The sequence below is a fragment of the Melitaea cinxia genome, chromosome Z, assembly GCF_905220565.1.
Source record: "Melitaea cinxia chromosome Z, ilMelCinx1.1, whole genome shotgun sequence".
NCBI classification, from domain to species: Eukaryota; Metazoa; Arthropoda; class Insecta; order Lepidoptera; family Nymphalidae; genus Melitaea; species Melitaea cinxia.
Window position 1 is genome coordinate 16,509,875 of NC_059424.1, and position 17,658 is coordinate 16,527,532.

The 17,658-nt window shown below is 31.9% G+C and overlaps 1 protein-coding gene across 1 annotated transcript in view; it reads left to right on the forward strand.

Moving 5' to 3' along the window:
• The first annotated feature begins 1,072 nt into the window (after nucleotides 1–1,072).
• Nucleotides 1,073–17,658, forward strand: part of LOC123669006 (failed axon connections) — a 36,975-nt gene continuing 20,389 nt past the window's right edge. Inside the window, exon 1 of the mRNA XM_045602683.1 lies at nucleotides 1,073–1,594. Within this exon, the coding sequence (XP_045458639.1) occupies nucleotides 1,286–1,594 (309 nt within the window). The 5' untranslated portion in view covers nucleotides 1,073–1,285. The remainder of the gene's footprint in view (nucleotides 1,595–17,658) is intronic.

Sequence of the window (17,658 nt, forward strand, 5' to 3'; positions counted from 1 at the left end):
AAACATTCCTCGCTGTTGAAGTACGTTTATTCTAGACGCATCAACAAGTTTCTCAATTATTATTATAAGTTTTTGACTTTAACTTGACTGTGCATTCGAGTGTAAAGTCAAATCTTATGGACAATAAATATATAAATGCATATTATTTATTAATATCATTAACATTGATATTAACAAGTGTTTCCTGTTTAAAATTTATGTTTAATATATTAATCTAAATACATTACACAAACACTACAGAGTACATTTGAAATTCATAGAAACAAAAATTATATTAATGTGCACGAGTTGAGGAAAATTATTGGACAGGTTTCAAGTAAGTCTTTTAAGTTTTTTTTTGGGATATTTGAAAAATTGGCACAAAAAGTTATTGCGATACTTATATGCAATAAATATAGTCATTAATAATAATTTACGGAACAACGCTTTTTATATCAATCAACGCTTTTTTGATCGATTTGATTTTGTTCCTCTGCATATAAAAATCACATTTTTAATAATATAATTAGCAAAACATAAATATTATAATATATATCGTAAATTGTGTGTCAGATAGTTTCATCGTGTCACACAGTAACAATTTTGTTTCATGCACGGTGCAACCAAAGTTCAAAATACCTGAAGAAAAAGAAAATAAACACTTTCTTTTTTTTCTGTTACAACTTTTATTTGATTTTCATCAAGGAGATAAGGAGGACATGATATTCCAAAGTGTCCAATCTTAAATATTAATTTTTGTAATCTAAAACAAAATTACCAGATATGGGTATTTGGAAAATTTAATTAAACAACACGTGATTCGAAATATATCATATAAAAAATATTTAATAAAGTATTTAAAAAAAAGAACAATTATTAACGAATTCTTAGTCAATAGTAAAGTGAAATTATGAAATATTTTTCAAATAGCTTTTTTTTGCATCAATTTAATAACAATCTAAAAATATCGTTACAAATCAAATATTTGAAAAATTATTTTCATTGAGTTTTTCTTTTAACAATTGTGATTTATAATGTGATTATTTAAAATGGATACTTTGGTATATCCGTTATCTTTAAGAAAGCCGCCATTTTGTAGTCCAGTGCGGCGTGAATATTGAATAGCGTTGCTTGGCAACCAGTTATTCAGTCAGTTGACTATCTGTTGGACGGCTTTGCGGTAGTCAGTTACATTGCTAACGCTGCTAACGCGCCCTGTGTTAGCGGTGGTGAACTAACGATATTTAAATTAAAAAAAAAAACGGGATTCGATTGTGTGTGAAGACTTATGTAAATTACTTTCACCATGGCTACAGAAGTAATAAATAACGTACCAGAGAATACAGAAAAAGAGAAAGAATTAAAAGACGACGCTGCGGCGGATAATGGTCAAACAAAAGAAGAAGCTCCGGCTTCTGGAGAAAAGATAGAAACGAAAGTAGCTGAGGAAAAAAAGGCTGAGCCCACTCCTCCTAAGCCTACCGTGCACAAAGTTAATTTCGAAAAAGATGTCGTATATTTGTATCAGTTCCCAAGAACTCCATTGTTGCCGTCAACTTCGCCGTATTGCTTGAAAGTTGAAACATGGCTCCGATTGGCTGGTATCAAGTACGAGGTATGTGCTAGATGTTGTGACTTATAATAACTAATGAATTTTTATTTTCGTTTAATAACTTCTCACTGCTTGCGCATCGATCGATCGTTCCATGTTTGAATAACCTAAGTTACTTTACAATAATGCGCCAAAAAATTACACGTTTCATAATGATATTTTTATACCATAGTAAGTAATCGATATATTTATGGTAAGTTTTATTCATTACATGGAATGAATTATTTTTCACCCCATCGTTTTTAAAATAAGCTTTGGAAGACGCCGCTGCCGCGAATTGCGACTTGCGAATGACATTTTATCACGATTGAGTTAATAATTATATTAGTTGATAAATAAAAGGATTTATTTGCGACGAAACACTTTAGTTTTCGTATTTTGAATCATAATTAAATATGTCTTTTAAAAATATATTCAAGTTTTTTGGCTAAGCAAATCTTTTGTTTGACAAATATTTATTTTTTCAATCTATAATAATGTTTTTTGTAACTGAGAATTTATATTTTAAATACTTATAGTATTTTTTAGTAAGTCAAGGCTGCTCAACCTTATTAATAGTCAAGCCAAACGGTGGATTCGGGCATTTACCATTAACAAATCCTATTTTAATTACTCTCAGAATATGCGCCAATATTAAGAAATGTAATAAATGGGAAAGTTAATATTATCTATAAAACAAAATAAAACATCGTATGCTAAGTAAGGAAATAAAATTAATTATAGTACTAATGGTACATTTGTATCTTCTCAAATCTAAATACAAGGTAAGTCGTTACAATCAATGTGCTATTTCACTTTTAATTATTTTTATGTTAGGCGACAAGTTCGAAGTTCACAGTAACAACAAGTCATAAATACTTTGCTCGTATTTTTTTTTTACATTATTAAGGTCTGAGAAAACCTACTACTTAGAAACTGTAACGGAATTTGGTGGGTATTTCAGAACTGACTTGCGCGGGTCATTTAAAAATCGTTCGTGGGCCATAAATCATAATCTGGCTCGCGGGCCTCGGGATGGGCAGCCTTGGTTTATTAATTATGAAAAAGTCCATATTACACAGCAACTACAAATATATACCTATTAGAGTGTCTTACAGAAAGGAAAACTGGATAATTCGAAATTTAATTTAAATTATTTTATATAAAACGGATATATTTATCATTTGAAGTTCGTTTGCGCATGCGTCGAGTCACCGCTAATTGCACGGTAAAGTTTTCGAAACTGCGCATGATCCAAACCAAAGGACGCTTCTACAAACATGGAGGTTCTTTGTTCAAATATCATACAACTTACAAATTGGAGGGGATGCGTTGCCGCATAATAATCCACGAGAAACTATTGATTTGATTACATCTCAAAAATATTAAAATGTACATAGGTAATATATCGCATCTTTGCGCGCGACGTTCTGATTTATCGTTTATACACTGAATATAAATTTACGCTACAAAATATATTACAGTAACTTTCAAAATGTGTATAATATAAAAAAAATAGCACGATGTAAGCATCGTGATATTTTTCAAATTTTAATAAAATTATACATGTATTTAAAGATAATATTGTAAAAACTTCAATTCAATTCGCACAAAAATACATGTGATTTTTTGGGTGGGGTGGGAGGATAGTCTAAAATATCACCAAGAGCCGGTGCTCAAAACGTTCATAAAGTATCACGTGATTAATAGACGACTCCATTCAGAAGGAAAAAATTATTGATTCCGTCTAAATGTTGAATTCACTTGATCTGTCTACACCAATTTAGTTCTTTCTCTCTCTCTTTAATGCTTTCTTTTTTTCTTGTTTCAATCAGTCGCACAGTAACTAGCATTATTATTAATGTTTTTAACATAATTTGAAATTTTCTGCCAAAAAAAAAATCCGGTTTAGTCTAATTGAAACATAGTAAACGTTTCAAAAACCTAAAATTTCTAAACTGTCACTAATTACTACTTGATTCGGTTTCCGGATGTCGTATACATATTTTATTACCTTCGCCCGTGAAGTTCATTTAAATATTCGGTATATGTATGGTTACTTTTTACTTATATACAGGACGAAAATATTTTACTAATTATAATAATTTCACTAATTATAATGAAACAACTATGATTTCATCGCGGTTTATTAAGTTTTTTAGGTGCCCGACGTTCGGATACTTTACAGCAACCATGGTCACGGGAGGGACCTAACGTGGAGACTAATAGCTTAATAAACCGCAATAAAATGCTAAAAAGTTGTTTAATTATAATTTAAATCTTATTTATAAAATCCTTGTCACAATGTTCGTTAAGGTACTCCTCCGAAACGGCTGGATAGATTTTTATGAAATTTTGTGTCCTTAGCGGGTATGTCTGAGAATCGGCCAACATCTATATTTAATCCCCCTAAGTTACAAGAGGGGGGGGGGGATTATAGGGTTAATTACATATTGGGCAAAACAACGTTTGCGCGGTCAAGCTAGTCTTGTATATTTAAAGTTCTCGTGTCACAATGTTAGTTATACTCCTCCGAAACAGCTGGATCGATTTTTATGAAATTTTGTGTACATATCTGGTAGGTCTAAGAATCGGTCAACATCTATATTTCATACCCCTAAGTTACAAAAGGGGTGGGGGGGATTAAGAGGGTTAATAACATATGGCAAAACAACGTTTGCGCTGTCAACTAGTATAATATAATTCAAATTGCCTTAAAAAATAATATATCACCTGTCCATCAAAAGAAGACTTATTTATAACTTCTTGTGTTGGTAGTGCTGTTTTTTCTTTGCTTATTCAAATTGGGTAAATGAACCTTTTTCGTAGTTCGGTAGTAGTTCGGTTCGTAGTTTTTTGTGTTCGGTAGTTGAAAATGGGGGCATATCGTTCAGTATGTTTTTAGTATTGAAGTAGAGTATTGTATGAGATATTTATATAAATTTTCAATCATTGGTGGACTTATTCTGATGATCTAATAAGCTCCTACTTACATAGTCAGATGGAAATGATTAAAAAATGAGGCAATAAAAATGTGTGGGACATAGTGAAGATGTGCTGGGTCATAGGTCATACCGACATGAGTTTTTACAAGTTTGGATAAAAAAGGGAAGAAGTTGTAGAACGAATCTCTTTGTGGTAATGTAGAACCCAGTGAAAAAATCGTCTTAACAATCGTTGACCCAGAAATTGAACTGGAACCTGCTGTACGTAACGAACAATCAATGTGTCAAGCACGCAATGATTTTTTTGGATCTAGCTATGATAATTTCTTAGATAGTTTACAAGAAACTTATATCAGAAAAACCTGAACGTAATGAGGAGATTATCATCATTACAGCCTATACAGTCCACCACGCTGGGCAGGCGGGTTGGTGACCGAAGGGCTGGCTTTGTCGCACCGAAGACGCTGCTGCCCGTCTTCGGCCTGTATATTTCAAAGCCAGCAGTTGGATGGTTATCTCGCCATCGGTCTGCTTTTTAAGTTCCAAGGTGGTAGTGGAACCGTGTTATCCCTCAGTCGCCTCTTAGGACACACACGGGAAGAGAGGAGATGGCCATATTCTTTAGTAGCGTAGCCACACAGTACGAGGAGATTATAATATATAGTTACATAATACCTTAATTTTTTATTTTTATTTTTTGAAAAAAAAAGGGAACACGAAATTCTTCTAAAGAGCAGAGAAAGTTCAGGCAAAAAGAAGTGCAGTGTTTCCAGGTTTGCACCAGTAGAAGATTTTCGAGCAGACTATTTGGTTGGCCACCAACCCTGTGGCCAGGTTCAGTGACAAAAGTAAAGGCTGTAATATGCCTGATTGTACTGATTTTACGCAAACAATATGTAAAAAATGCAGTTTATAATTTCGTTTAGTCTGCATCCTACCGAGACAAAATCGTGAATTTGACGAATGGCTGAACATTCTCTTATATATATATATATATTTTTTTTTATTTTTTTTTCAGTCACACCTTAACGTAAAATGTCACGTTTATATTTTTAAAAAAATCTAAAAATTTGCATTTTGTGGTTAAGTAAGTAGCATACGTTTTATTTATAAGTAAGGGTTTGAAATGGTGAATTATGTTTGAAGTTATACGTTTTTTTGCTATTCAACTCGAAAGTAAACTGTCAAATTGTCAAGCAGTAAAAAAAGTCGAAGTATAATTATGTACAATTGTAATCTTATAAAACAACAATAGCGGCTTAACACGGTAAACAATAGCGGGTTTCATTTACCGATCCTGTACTACCCACGGGTACGAGTATGTATTGAGGTCTGTAAGATTATTTCATTTCGTTTTATGTATTTTTTTAAACATAACATTTTACTAATAAAGAAAAAAATATAGATAAATTGATGCACTCTTACAAGATTTGTTTCCCGGTTGCCGGTTGCTTATAAAGTTATTTGACGTATAGCGTTAGTAATCAGATAAAGGTTTATTATAATTTTCTTTGTTACTATCAAACTACATTATGTCTGTTAGATTCGTTATCTGTGAATCAAAAAGGTGTAGTTTTTTTTAGTTGAGGTGAAATATGCCTTGAGGATATTCTTCCTGCTTTAAAATTATATCAGTAACCAATGCTCGGTATAAACTTTGCCTGTAACTGGTGAAATGGCCTGCCCTTAACTCATTTCATAATTTAAATAAAATGATACAGAACATTTTTGTAGCTAATTTGAACTTTCGAAATTCTGAAGTAGGTAGCAAAATAGACAAAATAATTTTAAACGCAACATGTCAAGCGCTGTACTTTGCTGAAGCCTGTTTCACCGGTTGCCGTTAATGCTGTTTGATGGATGACGGTATCCAACGGATGCAAATTTTTTATTTTTCACCATCGAATTAATCTAACAGTTGTACTTTCTTACTCGGGGCGAAATAGGCCCTAATGGCCTATTCCACCTCCTGCTGTTTAATCTGTCTATTCGTAACTTATGTGTAGGATAAACCTTATCCCCAAGCGGTGAAACAGACCCTAAATTTGAAGATAATAAAAATGAAAACAAATGAAAATGAAGGACATAAAAAAATTATGACCTTTATAATAATAATGTATTCCGGGTTAGCCGTTTTTAAAACTTGACATCCCTGCCCCGAAGGCTACCTGTCCATAGTCCATTCAACTATGCTGTCCGCTGCGATATTATTTATATATTTAAAACATGCATCGGTGCAAATAAGTAAATGGTTCGATTTCAAATATGCGTACCTATAATGTTTTGCGGTTGACATATCGATGGACAATGAGATACTGAATATTTTAACATAATGTTCGTTTGTAACATGTCCGCGTTGATGTCTGTCTGATTGACATGATAAAACTGTATCAAAAATTACATATAACACTGACTTCATATAAATTACGTCTAGAAGTAAAATTCTGAATTTAATTTTCAAAACCGGTCAAGTTATTTTTCACAATTCCTTCTACAATATTTAAAAATATAATATTTTGAAATGGAATATTTTTTTTATAAATTTACTTTCTGTTTGGTAAACTTGTTTAAAAATAATAAAATTGGCTCCACTTAGTAGACGCATCTAATTAATATTGTCAAAATTTGATTATAAAGATAACCACTTGATAAAAATTAACATGTAAATAATAGGACACGTTATTTAGGAGACGTACGACAATAAGTTGCCTTTTCTTAGGTTTTATCGACGGGAAATCGGGCCAAGACTAATAATTTAATAATATTCTAATATGCTTTACTATTCTGCGATAAATCTTATTTTGTGTTATGCTATGAAATTATAAAATCCTACGCTTTCATGAACCAAGATTTGATTTATTTATTACTTATGTTATTAAAATTTTATCAACATTTCTGGACATTTTTTTTTGCTATTAGAAATGTGGTTATTAACAACCTTAGGCTATATCAACTAGGATATTTTACGTGAAGTTGACTGTTTTCTCTTTCGTTTCACGTTCATTATGTATCGAAGGCTTTGCAAACAACATTGACTGGAGAAAATACCGAAATTTTTTATCACTATATTACTGTATAGTTTGATAATATTATAATACTAGCTGTGTCCCCGACTTGGTCCGCGTGGAATTTAACAAAATAGTTATCGTTTAGATCGCAGAGTTTTAATTAACATAAAAAAATAATCTAAAATAAAAGTAGCCTAAGTTACTCCTTACTACTTTAGCTATCTGCCAGTGAAAGTCTCGTCAAAATCGGTCCAGCCGTTTCAGAGATTGGCCGGAACAAACAGACAGACAGACAGATAGACAAAAATTGTAAAAAAAAATATTTTGGTATATGTACCGTGTAACATTCTTATGAATTTAGTAAAAAGCGGTCATTTTAATATTACAAACAGACACTCCCAATTTTATTTATTTGTATAGATAAACAATTTTTTTTTTCTATACTTTTAAGCAGTAATCATAACTCTCGCATTGAGGACAATGATAATTGAAAAAAAAAAAAAACGCTGCACATTGTCGGTAGCATGGTCGCCAGATGTTGAGGCATTCTCTTATTATTCATAAGGCTGGTTAAACACGCAGAGAAAATATACACATCCCAGGTTTATTGTAGTTATTACTAGAGTGGAGTTGAAAAAAAAAAGCATTTGTATTATATGAAAACGAGTAATTAAAAATGAAATAGGTACTTCGTCGCGAGAGAAGACTGTCAAGACCTGAGGATCCTGTTACGGAGGTGTAATTACTCGTTGCACAAGTCGCTTTATTAAGCGTAAAAGTAGTAGCAAATTAAGCGATTGGCTCGCAAGCTACAATTACTGTGCTACTAATAACACTTTTTACGATGAGCAACTCATCACTGCGCTTTCCGCATTATTTTCTTGGTGCTAGGTCAAAAAAAACATCGTGGAAAGGCAACAAAACGAGCATCTATCCTTACGGAGGAAACCTTTAAGCTATAATTTATCATAATGAAGTATATTATTCTGTCTCCGGTGCCTATGCGTTGCAAAAGACACTAATGTGTGGGTTTTGTGAATAGTCGAGCCGCTTTAAACACTACACAGTTGCGCTGTTGTTGAGTAGGTACTTATAAAAACAGGGCGTCGAAACTTGACACAATAAAAATTAAAAGCTTATTGGAGCGGACATAATTGGGTGGACGGGTTTTGGTGTTCACTGGAGGGGAAATTATAGGTTGTTTATTTTCGAACATTTACATAATATTTTCATGCGGTAATAGCGTTTTTAAATATGAATATCAGTTTGAAGTATTTGACTAGATGCTGCTTTTGACAAAATTCAGTTCAAACTGAAATGTGTTGTGTTTAAAAGATGAAATTTACTGTCTAATAAATAATCTATACGAAAGCTTTCAACGATTTCAATTTCAATATCTCAGGTTTTAAGCGGCGTAATAATATGAAACATGCGCCAGTTTTTAAATTAGACCTCCAGCAAAACGACTGCGTACAACGCATCAAATTTCATTCTTTTTAGTCTTGCGTTATTCGGAGATGAACATACATACAAACAGACAAAAATCGATTTTTTTGTGGCTGTTATTGGCCCCATGAAGGCCGTTCATATAAATTTTTTTCTCAAATGTCTTCTATCTACAGAAATAAACCAGTTACAATTTTATTTTAGATAAAGTTAATATAAGTTTTGTAATTAAATAAGTCACGAAAAGTATTGTAGTTATTTCCTTTTAAGCAGAAAACTAATTTCTTTTTCTGATTTCTAAACATTTTAAGAAACTGTTATTAATTTTTTTATATAATTATATCAAAAGCATTTTTAATATTATATCAATACAAATAACGATAGTTCTGTTAGAATAAACAGCTTTATGACACAATCGTAATTGTAATGTGCGGTTAGGAAGGATCCCATGTGTCAGGAGGGAGCTCTGCGGCCATTGCCCTCACTAACCTTGTACGCTATCAACTAATAAATTCTTGACTCTCAACGCAACACTTTCGTTTTATGCTGCAATATATTTGTAAGTCGTAACAAAATTAATGCGGATCAGCTTCTGCGTGATGTGACAATTATAATGTATACTTCCAAATTATTAAGCGAAAACTAGTTAATTTTATTAATATTAGTGGCCATTCAACTAAATATTTGAACAAATTAAAGTAAGATAGCACTTGTAGATTTTTAAATTTTTATATAATGCGATAAAGCAGGTACAAAAATTTAGGTAGTGTCAGAATGTAGATAGAAAAAAAAAGTTAAAGAAGATAATTATGTAGATGCAACATGATACCGTTACCGACTTATACAACTTAATAAGTTGAATTAATTAGGCAATGCTTTCAGCTTCGGTCAATAACCTTATGTATGGAGTTTTATTACGTCCATTATTTTAATTATTCACACATGTCACATCCTCGCCCTAGTATAATGGAATAAATTAATGGTCATATTACTTCATCTCGCCCCCCATGACAATTGTGTCGTGTTGAAACCTATTAGAAACAAAATGTACACTCGGGGTTCATAATTTCTTAGTAATGTTTGAAACGTGATGAAATTAAAGAAAACTAGTATAGACATTTTTTACTGTAGTTGTTATATAAAATATCAATGAAAAAAATTTTAGGCTAATACAAACATGTTTGACATCAATATGAAAATTGTAAAATAAATTCCTTCAAACTGGTTATTTTCTAGGTAAATATTGATAATCAATTTCTAAGTTATACTTAGTGACTAAATAAATAATTTCTTATATTTTGTGAAGTAGCTTAATCTATACAAATAAATAAAATTGGAGTGTCAGTTTGTAATATAAAAAAACCGCTTTTTACTAAATGCATATGGGTGTATACACGTTACGTATTTATACTGTGGCGACATCTATCTCTTGAAATAAAAATTAGAGAAAACTGACGTACCCTACATCGCGCTATCAAAGTAATCAGAGTGATTGAGTATATAGGTATACAAGAACCCAACAACAACCCTTGGGGCGGTAGCCCACCAGACACAATATCCGTCTGGTCGGAGGATCCTCTCTTTGCGAGGGTGGATGAGGAACTTTATACCCTATATCATCGCATCCCCAAAATACCAAAATAACATGTTTTTACAATTTTTGTCTGACTGTATGTCTGTCTGTCTGTTTGTTCCGGCTAATCTCTGAAACGGCTGGACGATTTTGACGGGACTTTTACTAGCAGATAGCTGATGTAATAAGGAGTAACATAGGCTACTTTTAATTTCGAAATGTATTTATTTTTTAACTCTGCGAACTAACCATTTTTTTTTATCATTCCACGCCGACGATGTCGCGGACACAGCTAGTTTGAAAATATGGAAACAATTTATGTTATCGACGATAATAAACGGTATATTTTATGAAAAGAAGAACGATTAATATAATCGTAAACAAGTTTCAATCAATCATGATTCAAGCGCCCACGCAACACGTGCCATTGTAATATTTAAGATATATTTACGTGAAAAGGGATAAGTAGATTACGCAGTCTACGTAAATAATTAGCTTTTATTTACCCTTTTGGGTTTATCCCTAAAATTGTGTACGATTAGGATTATTAATTTAACGAGTCCCAACTCTATTTTTACTTTCAAACAGACGTCATCAAATAATTCGAGGTCTTTTTAGGAGCTTTCTTGCTCGTAACGAATAAACGAATGTAAAAATAAAATAGTTTTCTGATAATACGTTTCACTTTTATTCGTTTACAAGAGAATTCGTCAATGCGAACTGAATAAAAATTTATGAATATGTCATCATAAAATATTCATTAGTGTCGATGCGTGTCGGCCAGCTTGCATGCTCGTGCATGTATAATAAAAACTATGCTAAGAATGTATTGGCATCACAAATGTGAGTTATGTTCAATTGATATTGCTACGAATGCTCCTTATTGTTTGCGTCGCTCACTTCTGTTACATGAAGAGCCTTAATTAATCATACAATGCGCAAATTACTGTTGTTATCGTGTTATTATTAATTTTTTATCTGAACATAAAACATTGCCTCCTATTTGTGATAAACAGGGATATGAACTGAATATTGTCGCAAAGTAAACAAAATTGATAATTAAATGATAGAACTTAATATTCCAGTAAGTTTTAATTTAAATTAACGAAACCAACATTACTTACAACGAGAATACTTGGTATACTTGACATAACATTTTATTTTTTAGCCATGAGATGTAAAAGTTATATCACAACATTCTCTCGTTTCAAGTAAAATGTTTACATGTTCTTGTATCATGCATGTAACCATGTAAATTTGTGGTTAATATCTTGTGGTGGAAGCTTTCACAGAAGTGTGTGCGGAAAACATCACGGCAACATAGTCTGCGACATACTTTCATCTGGTTTTACGCATTTGATCCACAAGAAAGTAGCGAGAGCATTTCTGTAGAAACATGTCTGTGCTCGATTGTAGATCACCGACTTGTCTCCCACTATACTGGTGCTAGTAAAGTTTCAATCAAAACACTTCGAGTTGTGTGACTTAACTAGACCTCATTTAAACCCTGTTTCACCAGTTGTGGAAATCGCTATTTGACGGATGACGATACAAATAGACTTCGACAGCGGGTGTTAGAATAGACCTGTTTCTTCTCAACTGCAGTTTTAAGATCATTATATACAAATAGAAATATCTCATAAATGTAAAAGAAATAATGGGGAAAGAGAATAATAGATTAAATTTTTTACCGTCGGGTACTTATTATCATCAAATAGCGTTATCCGCAACTGGTGAAACAGGCCCTTAATGTCTTTGTCGTTAAATTAGGTTTATTGTTTTACTTATTTTTTCATTATAATATATAAATTCATAACCATCCGAAATAGTTATTGCGATTGCATCGAAATGAAACATTATATTTATATGTATTTCTTTACACTTTAAAAGGATAAATTCTAGTATTATAGAGTTGTCCAGAACGTCGTTTTGTAGAATCAGTTATATTTTATCATTTAAATAAATGCTATACATATAACAAGCTCTAAATAAATTCGCGTGATTGTCGCTTCCTTTAGGGGATACAAAACTTAGTCTGGCCCTAAATACCGTCACGCGATGTCTCGTTTTTTGGTTCACGCCATCGGTAATTAATTAGGGGACATCGATTATGGCATCATAATTATGTTCGTGTCAAAAGCTACTTAGTTTATGGCAACGGTGTCATACTAATTTCGGTTGACACGTCCGTCTGTGTAGACTTACTACAATCGCCCTAGATAGGTAAACGCAATAATTTATAGTTAATAGCTATATAATTAATTGTTGCGATTGAATTTTTGTGATTATTGACTTTTGGTACTTTGTGCCTTTTAAACGACTTCAAAAAAGGAGGCGGTTCTAAATTCGCCTTTTTAATTGGAACGAAGTTCCTTACGGTAGGCTTGGCATTTGGCTGGGCGACCGAACTGAAAAAATGTGATACTAAAACCTAAGAAAAATATATAATGGAAGTGACCTAATATTAGTCACACGACTGTATAATATGACGTTTGTAAAACTAAAATATTACTAGTAAACTTTTTTAAATTATTTATGTACCTAATTTTATACTGTTGACAAAAATAAATAAAGACACACGTTTTTTTTTATTTCACTTAATAGTTTGAATTATTATTATTATTATTATTATTTTGTTTGATTTATTTTATTTTACGGTATTTGTTATTTTCTAAAATACTAAATTTCCTAAATACTCTTATGTACTTAATTAAAAAACAATCAACAAAATTAAAAAAAATCAAGAACTAGAAAATATATAAAAAATTCAAAATTTTTTTGAAATTGTGTTGCTTCTATACTATCCGAAAGAACTTCGTTTCAACCTGGTGTCCCATGACATCACATAATTTTTTATTACCTATTTGTAAAAATAGCAATCAAAACATCTATTTGTGATAGCAATCAAAACGTTAATTTATTTTATGTCAAAATTTTTTACTGTGTGGGTCGATTTCGATGATTCTTAATTTAATCAAAACCTGATACTTGTTATCTGGCGCCATTTAAATCTGATCGAGATCTAATGAGTACTTTTTGACTAATCTTTGATAACATGTACTTGACTATTTTCTCGTCTAACTACGTTGTATTTCTTGTCGATGTTATTAAAGTCGGTTTTTTTCGGTGTACTATTATGAATAGCCATTACACTTAAAATGCAATAGAAAACTGGAAATTTTCTAAATCATCACGCGAAATTCTAATCATCTCAAGTTCCCATCAAAAGTGAATGCGAACTTCATGCTTTGTTTCGTAGTGCTTAGATCGTTTGAGAAAATCAACTCGTAAACCATTGTGATCAAAACGAATATTAACCACACTAACTTAGAAATAACAATTATTCTTTACATAAAATTATTATAATAGTATTCACTTATTATTTAAATGTGATGGTTCGTATCACCTATGGGAAAACATACGATATTTGCCCTGGTTTTTTAAGAAATATTTTTTCTTACAGCTCTTTAATAATTCTTTACATATATGCATGGTGACCAAATAGGTACTTTACGTTTTCGTTTACAGATGTTATCCTTTGTCAAGCCATCAAGGTAGCCGATGCATTTATTATTCCTATCGGGATCTTCGTTTCGAGCTGACTTATTTGGCGATGGAATGCGGCCCGGTACGCATCGACCTCAGACTTTGGTCCATCACGACGGAAGTGCGCATTGCTTGCTTAATCGTAAACTTGCTGATTCGTATTCGATACAGGCCCTATAATATAACCGACATGTACCGTTATGCATATCAATAATAATGCAATACAATCCAGATTAGGTGCACTCAAGTTCGTCTGTTATCTAATTTTTCATACTAGTCACGAAATTATGCTAATTGGCTCACAATTGTTATTTTTACTCCTTTATTATAAACACGCCTTGGCGTTGTAGTTGAGTTGTCATATCAGCTACCTGATATGTTACGGGTTTGACCCAACGCTTATGACAAATGTTTTTTTAGAGACCATAATGTTTGTCGCTGTCCGGGCGTTTGTGTATGTAGTATGTGATTCCGGATCCCTGACACGAGAATTAATTCTATTTGGGGAGCATTGAGTGTGTGTTATCACATGATTATATCTTACGCGATTTTTATTATTGCTATCCAGTCGTACGATCATTCTAAAAAAATCCAATAAAGGATATACCTAATTTTTTCTTTTATCTTAAGAATTTGTTGTATTATTTGTCTATTTTGTTTCTATTCAATAGATCAGTAAATAATGTACGGCTTATATTCGAAATGAGAAAACCCGAGCAGGTTGCCACTGAGCTATGAAGTCACGCCACGGTATGTCGGCTGCACTTTCTCAAGTCGCCGTGCTCCGGACGCCAGCGCATGTATAGAAAGAAACAGCAAAATTACAAACGCTCAACTTTCAGCTGCTGTTAAAAAATTATCATCCGTTTCTGCCTTTAACGGTTGACAGTTTCGCTAAGATTGATACTTGTTACATACTATTAGATTTATATCGTATTTTTCTCGAGAAATCAATTGTCATATATTAGATTTTAGTGTAACTGAACTCTATTAAGTTTTTTTAGGCGCCCGACGTTTCGGATACTTTACAGCATCCATGGTTTCAGGAGGACTCCGTGGGGGTCGTGTTAAATTTAACCGTCTTTATCATTGACATATATATTTTTCATTTTTGATTTTTGTTTCTTTTTTATTGGTATTTGTCAAAAAAAAAAAAAAAAAACATGTAGAACAGAAGTAGGTAAATCAACTACACCTTACCATCCAATATAATGATTTCATAAAATATGTATGTGAAAAAAGAAAAAGTAGAAAAAAAGGTAATGCTGTTTTTTATTACTACACAGCTCTTCTTGTAAAGTGTATCATTACTGCAGCAGGGGTCTTAAGAACCGCTGGTACGTTGGGAATACAAAGAGAATAAATTCCGTCGAACGGTCTCGGTTTTTGTCACAGGAAATGTTAGTTTGCACACAATTGTGTTTGAGAACAGATGTAAAAAACGCTTCTTCATTTTAAAAGATTGGGTGAAGTAACATCCAAATAAGTAATGAGATTTTTATGCAACGATTTGAGAGTGCTGGGAAGGTTCAAACTTTGAAAACTAGTATTTTCATGTAATATACATATATAAACTTTGCTTCGAACTTATATGTTTGAACTACATTACATTACAGTAGTGTAATGTATACTCTAAGGCTTGAACTTTACAGGCTTTTTCATAATACGATAATAGTAAAGTGTATGCTAATTATTTTCATACTTCCGTTTTGATGACTATACTTCAAAAATAGTACAACGTTTTGTTGTCTACCTAAAATGGCGCGAAAACAAACATATCTGTAAACTCATGCCTAAATCCAATTTTTAAGGTAAAGATTTATCTTATATTATTGTATCTAAACACATGAGTTCACGCCACTTTTGGTGTGAACTCTTGTGTGTGGAGCCTTGTGTTTTTGTTGCTTGGAGTGAAAAACATTGATCTCGCACCATAGCACAATTATGTAAGCCAAATTAAAACTTAACAACTTCTGTTTTTAATTCTAATATGTTTATTACTTGTTCAAAGGTTGAGTTAAGCTGAAAGCTTTTTTATGATTCATCCTTTCAGATAGTGTAAATTAAACCGAATCGTAACCTTATTAGTGTTAATTGGAAACAACACTGGTGTGAGAGGATTAATGTAATTCTCAAGTTACACCTGAGTAGGTAATGCCCAATTCCTTAAAAGCTAAACAATTATTAGTCATGCATTAAACCACTTATCAATGTCAATTTCAAATAGTGTACTTTACATACATAATACCCATAGATAGACGTATTCTTACGCATTCCTAGTATTTTTTAAGTTAAAATACATATTACTGATCGTTATAAAGTTTGAATCTAAATATATTTTAAAGAGTTTTTGAATTTGAATAATTAATAAAATGTCATGCCAACATTCGGGCCACCATTTTATCTGGTTTGGACTGGTGCAATTAAATTTTAAATGACTAGCCGATTGATTACATCGCCGGGCTTAAACTATTTAGGTTTAAAATTTTTTTTCGCTATGTAGAAGCTGTGACAGGATAAAATTGGGAATGAAAGCTCGCATATAACATTATTTATGGAATTTTACCTGTTTTACTACCTGTTGTTTTTTGTATTTTTGCGAATTTCGTTCTTAAAGTGGGATTAAAAATATGTACGGAATTATTAGCATTTTTCTAGTTTAACGAAGTTATAAAAGTAGATCCACTAGCAACAGAGTAATTTTTAGCTTATATTGATATTCTTTATAACCGGAAATATATAAAATATGTATGAGTTATTTATATTTTATGTAGATAATGTTTGTCAGTTAATAATATTCTAAAACAGATTCTTCCGAAACCCGATCACCTTGCATGAAACGTGAAAGATAACCGACGCCGACTTCCCTTCATTCAAGTGATCAGTTAAACAATGAACAGAAGTGAGAAGTGTATGTAGGCTGGGTAAACCTTTCTTTGATACTTTAAAGGGGACAATCATTTCATTACATGTCATTAGAAAGCAATTGATTTTAATTTAGCCCTTCCCTCAATTTATTGCACATAATAGAGAAAGAAATATAGTCTGACTTCGGTGTGTAAGCACCACACTTCACTTTTTATTGAAATTTTTCTATAGTATCTTTTTTTTATTAAAATATTTTTTGCACTTCTATCTTCTTCATCAATGTGGTTTATAAAAGCACTTTCAGATTTAAATTGCTTCAATTTTAAAAGGGCACTAAATAACGTTGCCTTCAATTTAATGTCTAGACTTGTTCGAGTACTGAGAACAGTTTTATTCGGTTTTGCGCTTTCATCTGTTAACTACATTACTTTTTTAGTTTAATATTATTTCATATCGTTCAACGTTTTTACACTTTAAGCATGTGTTTTTTTTTGCAAAAATCTTAACTAATAGATAAAGGAAGTATGTTATGAAGGTGTTGAGAATTATGGCCGATATCTTGTACGAAATTTAGTATGTAGGTAAAAATTATTACAGTAGCAGTCAAAATAAATACTTGCGGTAATAATAGTTACTGCATGTTTATTTAACTTTCCTTTAAAATCAATAGAAACAACATTTCTGTTATTATACTAAAGAAGA